Here is a 15,959-nt window from a genome sequence, read left to right as displayed (position 1 = left end):
ATATATACCGATGAGTCGTATGACCCAGGGCCCAGGAAGTTGTTAGTCTGAGAGCAGGGACAGTGGATCATTGGACAGATGAGGGACAGCCTAAGTGTGGGGCACTTTGAAGTTGAAGTGGACACTTTTGTGGAAATGCTTCTCAGAACAGCAGTATGGTGATGTAAGGGAAACAGCACTGTCTGAGACCTGGGATACTTGGGTTTTACTTCAGCTTTTATAGCTAGCTTTTGTACGTCATCGTGAGCCTCTGAGTTTCCTCATCTGAAGAATGAGCTTGAATGAGTTTGAATGAGATTTGAACCAGGGATCTTGATGTGCTCTGCTGGTGATTCTGAACCCCCTGAAATTGTAAATAAAATTGTATCCAGGGATGCTTTTCCGGCCAAAGGATAACACAGCTAATGTCAGGATCACCAAGTGATCCATCGTCTGTGATAAAGTGAAGAGCCACCTGACGAGTGTCCCCAAGGTCACAGCAGTGCATTTCTCAAGTTCTGGGGTCAGAGGTCATGGTGGACTGCTCACTGGTTTCTGGAATATGCCTTCTCTTCACCTTTGTGAAATACAGATTTGTTTCAGTCATTCTGTACTAGTTTCATCACCTCGGATGGTACACGTGCTTTCTTTCCCCCGAGCCTAGACCAGCTACTCTTTCTAGCTGGGACCCCCTTCTCTGGCTCCCACTTGTATCCCTCATCGCTCATGCTTTCATTTTCACCAGGGAGCCTTCTTCTCTTGGAGCCTGCTTTTTTTTTTTTTTCAATTCTCCCTAACATAGTACTCAGCACCGTATGATAAATGTGTGTGTAACCATCTAAACCTAACAGTGCCTGAAGTTAAATGTGGCACCTGTGTCACTGTGCCATTTATCCCTGCACAGTGCCTGGTACTTACAATAAAAGCCTGGTAAATTCTTGTCGCCCAAATGAAAATGTTAAAAATGTTAGTTTTGTAGAGTGAATAGTAGGCCACTGCGAAATGCCTTGTGTCACAGGCTTCATCACCAAAGGAATTTAAAAAATGCTTTTGAGTATTACATAGTTAGATGGGAGAAAAAGTGCTCAGCCAGGGGAAAATGATCACTGATTCTGAATGGTAGATAGCAGTCTGAAGAGTGTTTGGAGGATGGTGTGCTAAGTGCTGATTAGCTAGTCACTGAGGTCAGGCACAAGCCACTATTTTTCATTCTGGCTAATCCATTGTAGATAATGGTGCTAATAAATTACAGGACACAGTAGGCCTCAGGGAATGCTCACCGTTTTCAAGTTAAGGTTTTCAGGACATCTTGATAGATTCTTAAGACCACTGACCGGTTACTGGAGACTCAGGATTAATTTGAGTTGAATGTTGACTTTCTGCTGGACTGAGTCCCACGCACAGTGTAGAGCTTGGGAAGGGTGGTTCTTCCCCCACCTCCAGCAGCAGGAACTCGGTGACTCCAAACTTTCCCGGATTCTTGTCACGCTGGCGAGCATGAATTTACATCGCTAATTCTTGAGCAGAATGATGGCTCTGATGTCTAAAAATTGCTCTTCACAGGAGTGAAGGCTCTATTCTCTAGTTCTCAGGGGGGAAAGTTAAATTTTTATTATGTTTGGGCTGGGGTGGAGAAAACCTCATTAAAAAGTGCACTTACATAGCTGTCGGCTGAGTCAGTGAAGTGTGTCTTTTAGCCCATGTATATATGGATTCATAACCAAATTTTAAACCTATTAAAATATTTAATTACTACTTATTGTAAGTATTAGTATAGAAACTAATAAAAAAAAAGGCTACAATGTCAGCTTTTTAGCTTGCAGAAATGTTACACCATGGGAAATCCTGCCACATAGGACAGAAGTTTTTGCCTCTTCTCTCAAGCATATAAAAAAGCAAATGGCACAGAGACTGCATGTTAGTTTCCACAAACTTTCTTTGACAAGTTTGATGGAATAACTATAAAATGCCACTGGGAAACTAAGTATCCAATCTTGTACAGTAACAGAGAAGATGTCTTTTATCATCAGCTACCCATGGACACAGAATACACATTTCCTTAATTCTTACTCTTTCCCACAGGACTGTCCACCAACTACACAATATCTCTGGTATTTTGAGGATCTCTGAGGAAGAATAGTAAAATACTAGAAACAGTAGAGGTCAATGGGGGAATAGTTTGTACCTTTGAATTTTATAATCCAAAAAATTAAATTTAAAAATACTAAAACAGGGGTACCTGGGGTACCTTTGGCTCAAGTCGTAATCTCACGGTTTGTGGGTTCAAGCCCCATGTCGGGCTCTGTGCTGACAGCTCAGAGCCTGGAACCTGCTTTGGGTTCTGTCTCCCAATCTCTTTCTCTCTCTGCCCCTGCCCTGCTCACGTTCTGTCTCTCTCTCTCAAAATAAATAAACATTAAAAAATTCAAAAATACTAAAACATTACCTCACAGTTGTTAGAATGGCTGTTATCAATAAGACAAGAGGTAACAAGTGTTGGTAAGGACTTGGAGACAGGGGAACCCTCTTGCTCCATTGATGGGAATGCAGATTGGTGCAGCCACTAGGGAAGGCATTGTGGAGGTTCCTCAAAACATAGAGGAACTACCCTATGATCTGGCCATCCCATTCTGATGTATGTCCAAGGGAAATGAAAACGGGATATCGAAGACATATCTGCACCCCCATGTTCATTGCAGCATGAGTCACAGTAGCCAAGATATGGAACCAACCTAAACACTGTCAGCAGATGAATGGATAAAGAAGTGAGAAGGAAGGAAATCATGCTATTTATGACATGGATGGACCTTGAGGGCATTATGCTAAGTGAAATAAGTCAGACAGAAAAAGACAAATACTATATGATCTCACATGTGAAATCTAAAAACAGCTGAACTCATAGAAATAGAGAGTAGCATGGAGGTCACCAGAGGCTAGGGGTAGGGGAGGAAGGGAGGTGTTGATAAGTGGGTACAAATTCCCAGTTATAAGATGAATAATTTCTGGGGACCTGATGTCTATCATCGGGACTGCATTTAATAATACTGTATTATATCCTTGAAAGTTGCTAAGAGAGCAGATCTTAAATGTTCTCGCCACACACACACACACAGACACGCACATGCACACAAGGTGGTAGTTATGCGACTGGATGGAGGTGTTAATTAACCCTACTGTGGTAAGTCCCTGGGGAATATATGAGTGTATCAAATCATCCCAGGTACACCTTAAAGTTGCACAGTGTTCATGGCAATTATAGCTCAGTAAAGCTGGGAAGAAATATTAAAAGACAAAACACAACACGGCAGTGTGGTTATACCGTGGAGTACTAAGCACTTAAAAGGATGAGATGATCTCTCTGTGTAGTGACATAGGAGGCCCATGGTACTGAGTAAAAAGAGCAACTGTTGGGCATACGTAGTACTCTCATTTTTGTTTTTAAAACAACATATCTGTGCAGTACACCCAAACATCAATACCAGTTCCCCTAGAGGAGGGGTGGAGGCCTGAGGTCACAGGGGGCTTTCCCTTTAGATATTTCAGTTACATTTTCCTACCGATCATGTTCTATGTATCTTTAAACATTTTTGGAAACTCTGCTTAAAACTAAAAATTCCAGCAGGAGGTAAAAGATGAAGCATTCCATTGTAAGACGTATGCAACGATAGGTTAAGTCAATATTAAATTAACCAGTCTAGCCATGTTTAGTTGTCAAATAAACTTGACAGTGCAGTCGCTACAGGAGTGCAGAGATAGGGAAGGTCACTTCAGGTTGATTGGTCGTGGATTTAACTGGAAATGAGAGGCTTGGCTCATGGTGTGGTTATTCGTTTGCTGTAGTCCTTGTACCATTGATGTAAATAGTAACCACAGGCTTTTTATTTTGGGGGGATGGGGTCCTAAATAAAACACAGAGATGTGGACAAATAGGACAGTGGTTTCTTGTGTTGATTCTGCAGAGTACAGAAGGTACCAGAATAAACCAAAAATGTATTATTAACTCCTCTGGAAAGCAAGAATACACACACGCACACGCACACACACGCACACACACACACACAGATGGGGCAGGGTGTGAGGATCTCTAAAAAAAGAGCTTTTTTCTTTTTCTTTTTAAAAAAGTTTTTTTTAACATTTATTTATTTTTGAGAGACAGAGACAGAGCACAAGCAGGGGAGGGGCAGAGAGAGAGGGAGACACAGAATCCAAAGCAGGCTCCAGGCTCTGAGCTGCCAGCACAGACCCTGACATGGGGCTCGAACTCATGAGCTGTGAGATTATGACCTGAGCCCAAGTTGCCGCTTAATGGACTGAGCCACCCAGGTGCCCCTTTTTTTTCTTTTTTTGTCTTTGACACTCTGAAACACCCTCCCTGGGACGCTTGCCAACGAGCTCATGTGTGGTGTGTGCTCGGCTGGCAACAGTCGTGTTCAAGCTGGCACTCTGATATTTCACAGGGAAACTGGTGTTCTAGACAAGTCACTAATCTTACATGGCTTGGTTGAATGTCATTATTAAGATCTGTTATTGTAGAGTCTAGTCATTTATTTCAGCTTTTACCATGATTTGTCATCCTTACAAGCTGTTATTTATTATTGATGCTCTGTTTAGCCTTTTATTTATACCTTTGGTTTAGTACTTAGCTGCAAAGCCAGTTATTCTTCTAAGAAGGTACAATGACCAGGGGCTCCAGGGGCTCCAGGGGCTCCAGGATCCAGCTTCGGCTCAGGTCATGATCTCACAGTTTGCAAGTTCAAGCCCTGCATTGGGCTCGCTGCTGTCAGCACAGAGCCTGCTTCAGATCCTCTGTCCCTCCCTCTCTCTGCCCCTCCCCCACTTATACTCTATTTCTCAAAACAAACAAACAAACAAAACAAACATTAATAAAAAGGTATGATGACCATGTTTGAGTATCTGTGTTTTGTGCAAGTTTTAAAATCTTAATTTTTTTTTCCTTTATGCCCTCATGATTAAGAAATTTAGAGGCACTAACTGTAGATATCGTGCCTAGACTCTAAAACTTGAAACATTTCTAAAGAAGTAGGAACAGACATTCAAAAGAATTATCCTTTTGTTAGTAGTAAAATGAAAGACTTTGAGGTACTTGAAGCTTCCACAGTATGTTAGGGTAGTCTTAAAATCCCTGTCACCAGGCCAGGCAAATACATGTCTCCTGTCTTTAACTTCCTTGCATTTGAGTGTATGTGTGACAGCCTTTGGGCAGAGGCAAGAATAATTTGTTGTATAAGCAGAAGAGATTTCACTTTCTATCTCCTTCATAGACCCAGCACCTCAAGACAGTAAGTAGAGCTGTAAAGCCTCTGCTTCCTTGGATCCCCTTGGGCGTCCTTCATGGTATAAGCCCATCACTGCCCTTGGTGGATTCTGGGATTTAAAAGTACGTATTTCTTTCTCAGTCAGTTTGGCCCTTATTAGTGAAATTTTGTAGTGTACAATACGTAGAGACTTTTTTTTAATGTCTGTTTTTGAGAGGGGGAGAGAGCGAGTGAGCAAGGGAGGGGCAGAGAGAGAGGGAGACAGAGAAGCTGAAGCAGGCTGCATGCTGTCAGAGCACGGCCTGGTGCGGGGCTCAAACCCACAAGCCGTGAGACCATGACCTGAGCTGAAGATGGACACTCAACCAACTGAGCCCCCCAGGCGCCCCATTCATGGGTACTTTAACGTAAGCAGATCTCATGGATGCATTGACGCTGAGGTACAATTCCACTGACTCAGTACTGCACCCAGTACATACGTGTGGGACGGACCAGCCTTTGCTGGACTAATTGTTAGGAAAAGAAACTATATTGTTGCCTGCATGACTAGTATATTGTAAATATCATGTGAAATACATTTTTCTTGTGAAAAGTTTGTCAATAATACATTCGTTGTTAACACTCTCGATGCACTCTTTGATCATTTTCACTTCATTTGTTAAAATAACTTAACCAGTCTGTGCTTACATTTTATTTAGATAGTTTTGTAATATTGGAGTGCAACTTGTCTTCATATCTCTACATAGAGTTCACATTAATTTTCCATAAGCCTGTCAATTCAGAATGGCATCTATGTCTGAAAATGCAGCATTAATCTGTTGGCAAGATGTGTAGGTAGATCCCCCACATGTGTTAACTGGAGATAGGTGTGCAATATCATAAAAGAAAGAACCCCAGCAATATATGCTGTCATAGAATTTCTGATGGTATTACTGAGCCAGGGATTTCTTTTAAGAAAATGTTCCTCATCTTGGAGTCCTCAGAATGCAGTCACCTCATTATTGTCCAGCTTATGAAGACCCTGCCAAGATTGTAATTTAATACATAGAGACATCCTCAGAGTAAAAATACCTTATCAAATACAACCTTAGCTTCTTTGCACCTGAAGTTTCTGGTACCTAACAGAGGTTTGGTTATTTTCATCATGCACCAGTAGGCGTGTGTAAAGCATTGGTTTTCACTAAAGCAGCTTTTTCACCCCTCGCACTCTTAGCGTCTTAGGCCTGATAATTCTCTGTTGTCAGGGCTGTCCTGTGCATTATGAGATGTATAGCAATATCCTCGGCCTCTACCCTCTAGATGCCAGCAGCACCTCCCAAAAATGTCTGCAGACACTGCTAGCTATCCCTAGGGGCAGAAGCGCCCCTGGTTAAGAACCACTGCACTAAAATAATCTTTCGCAAGTACCAAGTACGTATGATTCCTGGTGCGGATCTTTGCTAAATAGAGTTAATTGAGTGTAGACACTGTGTCAGACATTTGTGTGAACATAAATATAAAATTAATCTTCAGGTGTCACATTACAATTTTTAAAGTGCTTTAATATATACGATCTCATTTGAAACTGAAACAATGTGAAGTGGACATTAATTATCACATAGGAGTATGGGAAGTGGGAGCTTCTAGAAACTGGAAGACATATGTTTGAAATGGATACCTAAAAATAAGCTCCCTAGAGAAATGCAATCCAAGTGAAAAACTTTTTAATCTTTATTTGAATTGCCACTTAAACTCTTCAACATCCCAGGCATCTGCTTCCTGTCGTCTTGATTTGCCAGGTGCTACTGGAAACAGGTAATCGTCGGTGAGGCTGTTGCCATTGACTCAGTAAAAACTGCTGCTTCTGGGTTCTTCCACAATTACTCTGGCTTTTTTCTCTTTAAATCGAAACCTCCTAGTGCAAGACTTGACTCATGTGTTCTGTAATTTCCTCATGTTTTGCCCCATGGCCAGAGGTGCTAATAAGAGAGATGATGGCAGAAGAGGGAAGCCCAGTGACTGAACTGAGGAGTCTGCTCACAAAGAATACGTCAAGGATCTTATTATAAATTTTTCTTTTTAATTTTTTTTAACGTTTATTTATTTTTGAGACAGAGAGAGACAGAGCATGAAGGGGGGAGGGGCAGAGAGAGAAGGAGACACAGAATCGGAAGCAGGCTCCAGGCTCCGAGCCATCAGCCCAGAGCCCGACGCGGGGCTCGAACTCACGGACCGCAAGATGGTGACCTGAGCTGAAGTCAGACGCTTAACCGACTGCGCCACCCAGGCGCCCCAAGGATCTTATTATAAACATTAACATCTTGTTCCATGTTGAACCCGATCCCAGGAGGTTCTTTGTAATGTTTTTATTCAGTCTGTATTGACAGGAATTGATGTCATTATAAAATCTGAGACCCTGATGTCTGCTTTTGTTTTAAATTAGGCTATTACATCTGCCTTTATCCCTGACCGCCTTGAAGCTGAAGGCTCTGTGGTTGTCGGACAACCAGTCCCAGCCTCTGCTCACGTTCCAGACGGACACAGATCACGCCACAGGAGAGAAGATTTTGACCTGTGTCTTGCTTCCTCAGCTGCCTTCTGAACCTACTTGCCAAGGTGAATTTAAGGACAATACTCACATGGCCACATGCTCCTACTAACAGGAACAGGAGCTAATAGCTATCTATACGACCTCTTACTCCTGCATGCATCTGTAACTTGTCTAATATACTCCTTGGACCAGCCTGGGTGAGGTCACTGGGGGTCTCCTCTGGGAACGCTCTTCTGCACCTTTGCAGAAAACGTACCCCTCACACCTGCTTATCATATCTGAAATTCCTTAAACAGCCTTTTGGGTTTGAACTGTGGCTAAAGCTGAAAATACAGATACTTTTTAAAAAGTTAACAGAGTCCCTTAAAATCCAAACTGATGGTTTAGAGGATTAGTACTGAACACCACTGTGGAACAGCGTTGCAGCCATTCTGTTGTTTTGAGTCATTGTTCCTTTGTTTTGTAAATTACGTGTGGTTTTAAAAAATATTCATAGTAACATCAAATTGCTATAAAAATCCTTTTCTGAGAGCTGGTTTTTATAAAAGAGACCTAGAGTGCTCTGGGAGAACAGGAGTCCCCTAAGTGGAAAGGTCCCAAAGCATCTTGCCGATCCCAGCCTTGTTAGAAGAGCTTTTAAGACCCCAGGGGAAAAACAAGGCAGAAAGTGTTACTGAGGGAAGTACTGGTGTCCCAAAGTCAGTGTATAGAAAAGAATTGTGAGAAAGGATTCTACAAATTATGATGACATTCTCTAATGAAATATTAAGCCTTAATTTAACAGATCTTTTATATGATCTCAGATTGAATCATGCATCATTGAAAAGAAAGGGCAACCCTGTCCCAGACTTTTTTCTTTTCGTTTAAATTTGTTTTAAATACTGCATAGTAGTTACCAGTCACATGAACCGACTTCCCAACTAATGTCGTCTTTGTCGTGACAGAGAACCTGCCTCGCTGTGGGGCTCTGGAAAGCTTGGTGAATGATGTCTCCGATGAGGCCTGGAATGAGCGTGCCGTGAACAGAGTCAGTGCAATCCGATTTTTGGAAGACGAGAAAGACGAAGAAGACAATGAAACGGTATGGAGGTGGAAATTGATGGCCTACCTGGAAAATAAGGATTTCTTTTAATTTCCAATTGACTGTTCTCTGCTTTGCCTTCAGCATGTAAAAAAAAAAAAAAAAAAAAAAATTTAGAAGGCAAAACTAGATACTTCTAGGTACCGATTCACCAAATGTATATAAAGCAAATGGAACTCTGTTTTTTGTTTGTTTGTTTGTTTGTTTGAATAGTGTATACTCTTTTTCTTTATTTGTGATAGCTTCCCTTCTTGCCTGCAGTAAATTGATGGGGAATTTTTTCTGTGTCTGTTGTTCTCGGTGAAGGAAGTCTCCTCCCCACGCCCGTTTATAGGTGTACCACATTGACTCCCTTCACATCTTGCAGTGTGACTTAGCTTGCCTTCTGTGGAGCCATGCTTCTGTGTCTTCTTCATGTAACCATTCTTCTCTTCACCTTTAGGCAGAGTGCTTGTGATATTAGTTGGGTTAATTTACTAGTTTTCATCCAAAAATCAAGAAGAGATCTGAAAGTACTACTTAGCCTTACTCCATTCACACTTGAAAATGTCTCTCAGGCAGCTGACATCTCCAGGAGTCAGTGACAACTCTCGAAATCTTACTACAAGTTGACTTTGGCTTAAACTCCTTGCACTAATTGAGATTTTCATAAGCAGAGCTGAGAGGGAGTACCTGCAGCCCCCAAAGCAATGTGTGGTTTTTAAATTACTGTCTGTAGTCTTTGTTATTCCAGCTGTCACCGAATGGGACTTCATCCATTTACAGTAGTGGATTACAAAGTAGGAATTAGTCATGAAAAAATAACTTGAGCAGAAATGACTCCTCATAGCTGATTCCTCCTGCCTTGTTGGAGGGGGATGATTTCACCCGCTCCTTCATGGCCACAACAGTGCCCTGACAGTTTTGTGTTAACGTACTTTAGGCTCCTCCTGAAACTCCTTGGACAGTCCATTTAAAAGATACAGATACTGTTTTATGAGCCAGAGGGCATGTAACATGTCAAATAATACATTTTTTTAAAGATTGCCCCTGCCATATCACTTCACTTCCAGCACCGTGGCCTTTATTAGAAGACTGTGAACTCCAGTAGGTGACGTAAATAACACACACAGCAGCAGAATAAGAAAAGAAGCCCTTCTGTCTGTCTGTCTGTCTGTCTGTCTCTCTCTCTCTCTCTCTCTCTCTTTCCTTTTCCTTCCACTTCTATGCCTCCAGGGTTGAAGGAAGTCAGAACCACTTGGGGTAATAGGACATTTCAGGGATTTTAAGTTTTTGACCCCCTTTATCTTCTTCTTTCTCCGCACCCCACACTAACATCTTAATCTTTTTTTCTTGCTGTTCATTGAACTTTATTTTCATATTACACTAATTTCACATTTTACGAAGTACCCTTTTATTGTGAAAGTAATCCTTCAGTCTTGACTAGACCAGTCCCGTGCCACGTTCATGTTCCCTTAAGTGCTTACTGGTAAGCAGCCGATAAACACTCGTGGGGCAGGAGGAGGTGCTCCCGCCCGCTCTAACTCATAGCTCCTCAGAGGTAAGGAGGCCACTGCCTCCCAGCCGCCTGCTGGAAAGAGTAAAGGCATAAAAGCAAAACATTCACTCCCCTGTTTGTTTGCAGAGAACACTTCTGAGGCGAGCCACTCCACACCCTGGGGAGCTAAAGAATATGAAAAAGACAGTGGAGAATTTACGGAACGACCGGAATGCTGCTAAAGGACTGGATTCAAACAAGAACGAGGTCAATCACACCATTGACCGAGTGACCACTTCTGTATAGAACTTCACCTGCAGGTTTTACCTCCCGTGTCTCCCCCTGCTGTTGAGATGTTCCCGTGCCCTCCGGAGGAGCCTCACGCAGTCCTTTGTCTTCCCTGGAAGGCGGGGAGGCACGCGCCACCCCCAGGCCGCCTGCCGGGGTTGCTGCTCTGTTTCCGGATGTGCCTTACTGCGGTCCAGGCGCGCTTCCTTTCCTCCAGCTTCCAGTCGTTTGTCATGATAAGTAGAATACACTACTGTAAACATCTGACCTTTGGTGTTGTCTTATGTTGGGGTCAGGGAGCACAGGAAGGGGAATTGTTTTTGTCCTCCTCCCTCCTGTAAAGCGCCCGGGACATTTTTCTCTTGGACCTACTGATGAGAGAGAGTTTTATGTACGGGGAATAATTGATACTTTTTTAAAACCTTTTTTGGCAGCTCAGATGGTGTAAATTTTAAAAAATTTTGTATAGGTATTTCATAACAAAAAAAATGTGTATTTCTTTTTCGTTATTTTATCATGGAAACGGTACATATTTTAGTATTTGTGCGGGAAGAAAAGCGCAAGAGTCCTAAAGTGTTTTCTCTTTTACCATCCACTTGTGCCTTACTGTATCCTGTGTCATGTCAAACGAGTTGCACACAGTGACGTCCTCAAGCAGTCAGATGAGACTAAGAATGTGGTACTTTTAAAGCAGTGTTGGATTTTAATCAGTAATCTACCTGGTGGATTTGTTTTTAGCCAAAAAGAAGAGTTACCACCAATTTGTAAATTTTATCAGTTGAATTTTTTTTTTTTTAGAAAGATGAACCAAAGGATTAGACTGCTAATATTTCGTTTCTTAACACTTTTTATGAATGAGTCTCTTAGAATGAGTACAGTGTCTGATTGTACCTACTTGGAAGGTATATGCCATTTGTAAAATAAAATCAGAAAAGCACAAAAGGAGAAAACTGGTTCAGGAATCCAGTGAGTAAATGAATTATGTACTGCAAAAGAAAGTATGATTTTTATTGAAGAAAGCTTTAAAAGTTTTATATTGAGATATAAAACCACAATAAAGCGAAATAACCTACAACCATATTAGAAATATTGCTATCTTTGTAAGTGCAATTTAATTTGTAAATAGAGTTTGAGTCAAAATATAACAAAATATTGCTTCAAGTTTTAATTTTAAGTCTGCTAATTTAAGAGGTATGGGGGTATGTTTTGGTGCATTTCTGTTGATTTTTTTTTTTTTTTGTATAATGTGATAAAAGAGAAATGAAAATGCCAGTTACTATGAGGAAAATCACGATATTGTTGGGTTTTTTGTTTTCTCTCCATTGAAATAAAATCACCCTGGAATTAACCATACAACTCTTTAAACTTATCACCTTGTAATGTTCAGATGATGGCAAGTAGCTGCATTCTTTGACAGTGTGTTCCCATCCATTAAATATCCAAACTACTGGTCAGTTTTGAGTTAATTTCTTGCCCTTTTGCCACACAGGACAGACCCCAGAAGTGCCCTTCACTCTGGCAAATAACTTCGGGTTATGGCTGGCCAATTGGACTCGTTAGCAATCTGCTTTCAACCAACCAAATTCAATATCTTCTATTACTGCTGTGCATTTACTTACTGGGTTCATTTTCTTTTTCTCTCTCTCTTTTTTTTTTTGAATATTTATTCTTGAGAGAGAGAGAGAGAGAGAGAGGATGTAAGTGGGGGAAGAGCAGAGAGAAAGGGAGCCAGAGAAGCCCAAGCAAGATCCACGGTATCAGTGCAGAGCCTGATGCCAGGCTCCAACTCACAAACCATGAGATCATGACTTGAGCCAAAATCCAGAGTGAGACACTCAACAGACTGAGCCACCCAGGTGCCCCTCATTTTGCTTTTTAAGTTGTTTGTACATACACACACATATACATATATAAAATATATGTATATACACATATACATATATATAAAATATATATACATATATATATATATTTTTTTTTTTTTTCTCTTTTTGAGTTGGAAGTACCATGGTGCATAAGTGGTTTTTGGGCTACTCAGTTTTTTACCTTGCTTCCCAATCTCTGGAACACCGTTCTGTCTTCTCCATTTTAAGATTTTGGCATACTCTGTTTTAGGCCTGTGAAAATGATGCCACTAACTCATGGGCTGATAGGTAAGCAAATTGGTTTCATTCAGGGAGAGTTAACTCAATGCTAAAGAACAAATAAAATTGGATGTTGTTTTTTGTTTTCACATTAAGTCTACCCTTTGCTACTCAGTTTATCATAGCTTTGGTGGAATGTGGTGGGCACAATAGACAGCGTGCTTAAATTTTTCTAGGAAATTTTATGTACGTAATTATGTTTCCTTTGGCCTACCTTCTCTACTACATTTTCACCTGTTTGTTTGCTTGCTTGCTTGTTTTGTTTTTAGTTTTTGGCATTTTGTTCCCCCTTCTTGGAGAAGGGAAAAGTTACTTTCATTTCACTTGTTTGTGCCCGGGGGACACTGCTGTGCTCCTTACGCCAGGGTGCTGGAACCAGACTTAGACCTCACCATAGGAACATCGACCAAAGAGACCCAACTCAAGAACATGCCCACCTTTTCCAGTGAGGCCTTCTTGTCATTAGAAGGAAAACGTAATTATGCCATAGGAGACCTTTCCCTTCTGAGGCTGGTGCCCAAATTTCCTGACCTCTTCCTAGAGGAACACTGTCCATCCCCACCCCGCAGTCTGGCCCTTCCTTCCTTCAGGAAAGGGAGGCGTTTGCTGTACAGCCTGCCTGTTTGTCTTGTGGGAGTGACAGGTAAAAGCAGGAAAGATTATTGTGACCTGTTCACCTGCTCTTTTTGTAGCCCCGTTTTTCCTGTTTTTAGCAAGGAAATTGTGCCTAAGTGGATAAAACAGAAAAAAAAAAAAGTCATTGGAAAAAAAGGTACAGGTAAGAAAAACTAGAACTATTTGCCTCGATGTGTGTGTGTGTGTGTGTGTGTGTGTGTGTGTGTGTGTGTGTGTTTTAACTTTTTTAATGCTCATTTTTGATACAGAGAGACAGAGCATGAGCGGGGACGAACAGAGAGAGAGAGGGAGACACAGAATCCAAAGCAGGCTCTAGGCCCCGAGCTGTCAGCACAGAGCCCGACGCGGGGCTCGAACCCACAAATCATGAGATCATGACCTGAGCCGAAGTCAGACACTTAACTGACTGAGCCACTCAGGCGCCCCTGGATGTTATGTTTTTTGTTTTGTGTTGTTTTTTTCTGGAAAACACCTTGGAGGTGTAGTCCTGACCAGCCCAGGCTTTCTATGTAAAATCGTCTTCGCTGCCGCAGGTAAGGAAGCACAGGTGGAGGACAGGGCCGTCTCAGGGCAGCAGCCCTCCCACCTCTTGTGAAATCCAGCACACCTGAGAAGACGTGCTGACTGGGTGGGGTAGAGGCCAGGAAACACTCTTCCCTTGTCAGAAAGTTGCTGTCAGCAGCCAGCTCTGACCTCGTGAAAGTGACTGACACTGGTGGCGGCTGTGTGACAGGGCTGCACAAACACTGACGGGGACAGCCCCAGAGCTGCTCGTTCATAGAAGGCAAGTCAGGGTTATCCTAGCGTCGTGACACCATGGAGAGTTGAAATCTCGCTTCAGCAATTAGTGTCACCTCATCCAAATTTCCAAAGAGCCCATTTAAAAACTAAAAAAAGAAACCCAAAAAACAAAACCCAAACTTCTTACTACAAATAGTCAAAAACATACAAAAATAGAATCATATAGTGAACCCCCATCTACCTTCACTCAGCTTCAAACAGCTATCAACCCAAGACCAATACTAAGCTGTTTTAAAGCAACCAAATCAGGGGCACCTGGGTGGCTCGTGCGGTTAGGCGTCCACCTTCCACTCAGGTCATGATCTCATGGTTTGTGAATTTGAGCCCTGCATTAGGCTCTGTGCTGTCGGCATGGAGCCCACTTCGGATCCTCTTTCTCCCTCTCTTAGCCCCTCTCCTGCTCACTCTCTCTCTCTCTCTCAAAAATAAGTAAACATTAAAAAAAAATCTAAAGGAACCAAATTATGTTTTAAAATACATCCATAAGAAGAAGACTGCACAGTGAAATAATTTAAAAACTCAGGAAGAGAAGAACACAGATAGGCCCTTGAACATAGTGCCCTGGAGTTATAGGTTTTGAGAGTCAGCATGGCCCAGCACTGGAATCATATAGACATGGGTTTGAATCCCAGCCTGGCCATGTGATTTTGGGTAAGCTACTTGACATCACCGGGCCTTAGGTCCTTCGTCTCTAAAACGGGGCAGTAATACCCCTCACAGACTTAGAGTAGGATTAAATGGGATACATAAAACGTCAGCTCTGAGAAAGTGGGTGACTGCTGTTATTACAGGTGTCCCTGTTATAGGAGGGCTTTTAGCAGCTCTGCAGCCTCTACCACGGAGCCAGCAGTATGTGATCACAAGAGTAGTGTTCTTCAGAAATGAGGACACATGCTTGTTCTCTGGCAGAGAAAACTTTCTCACTTGTGGTGTTACATAGAGGCCCTTGAGTTACACCATTGGGGAAGGATTTTAATCTGTCATGTCAGCTCACTTAAAGGTAAGGTTAGCAATTGTCTCACGGCAGCAGCCCCCTCATCGTAACTGGACTTACCAGCTTGCTATCCCCAAGTTAAAGCCAGTTTCCGCCAAGAAAGCGTGAAACAACTAATTGAGAAAAGGGTCTCTCTGGATTTCCATGCAACATCCTTGGGTTTCTAGGTTTGGGTCCACTGTGCTCATTGACTGTCTTGTGTCTACTTTATTTCACTTTGATTTATATCCTTTTCTGAGTCCTTTCTCTCAAAGGGAGACCTCTGAGGCTTTTATGTATCAGGAGGGGCCAGGTGGGTTTAAGAAATAGGTCATCCACGGAGAAAAGCCTGGATGAAATAAACGCAGCGTGATTTGGGCAATGTAAAGGACACTCCCACCTTGCGGGAGGGAGCGTTTTTTTAAAAGCAGACAGCTGGCGGGAAAGGGAAACCAACCAGAAGAACCTGATCCGGTTACTTTTGTTCAGCAGGTTGTGTGGAAGGTTGGAGAATTTTTGTGCTTCACTGCTGGCCAGAAGGACAGTGTAATTTTCAGCTGTGAGAGTGGGCAGTCCCTGTAACAAGCCAAGGCTCTTGAATTCGGACTGGGTAAGAATCTGACTGGGTTGATCCTCCAAGGACCTTTTGAGGCATCAGTGTTTAACTTCTACAACACAGTGAGCTGCCCCTTGGTGTAGCAAAATAGTAGTGACCATGGCCCTGCTTCCTGAACACTTACTATGTGCCACACACCAAGCTGACTGAACACAATC

General features: G+C 42.3%; 1 protein-coding gene across 1 annotated transcript in view; it reads left to right on the top strand.

Moving 5' to 3' along the window:
- LRRC1 (leucine rich repeat containing 1) overlaps window positions 1-12,076 on the top strand; it is a 138,076-nt gene extending 126,000 nt beyond the window's left edge. The window contains exons 12-14 of the mRNA XM_047103133.1: window positions 7,678-7,850; window positions 8,730-8,866; window positions 10,491-12,076. Of these exons, the coding sequence (XP_046959089.1) occupies window positions 7,678-7,850; window positions 8,730-8,866; window positions 10,491-10,649 (469 nt within the window). The 3' untranslated portion in view covers window positions 10,650-12,076. The remainder of the gene's footprint in view (window positions 1-7,677; window positions 7,851-8,729; window positions 8,867-10,490) is intronic.
- Window positions 12,077-15,959: the final 3,883 nt, after the last annotated feature.

Source organism: Lynx rufus, unplaced genomic scaffold (genome assembly GCF_022079265.1).
Source record: "Lynx rufus isolate CCGP_SWC_20201006 ecotype Redwood Valley unplaced genomic scaffold, mLynRuf1.p SCAF_6, whole genome shotgun sequence".
Classification (NCBI taxonomy): Eukaryota; Metazoa; Chordata; class Mammalia; order Carnivora; family Felidae; genus Lynx; species Lynx rufus.
The sequence above is the reverse complement of the archived record's forward strand: the minus strand, read 5'-3'. Positions and strand labels throughout refer to the sequence as shown.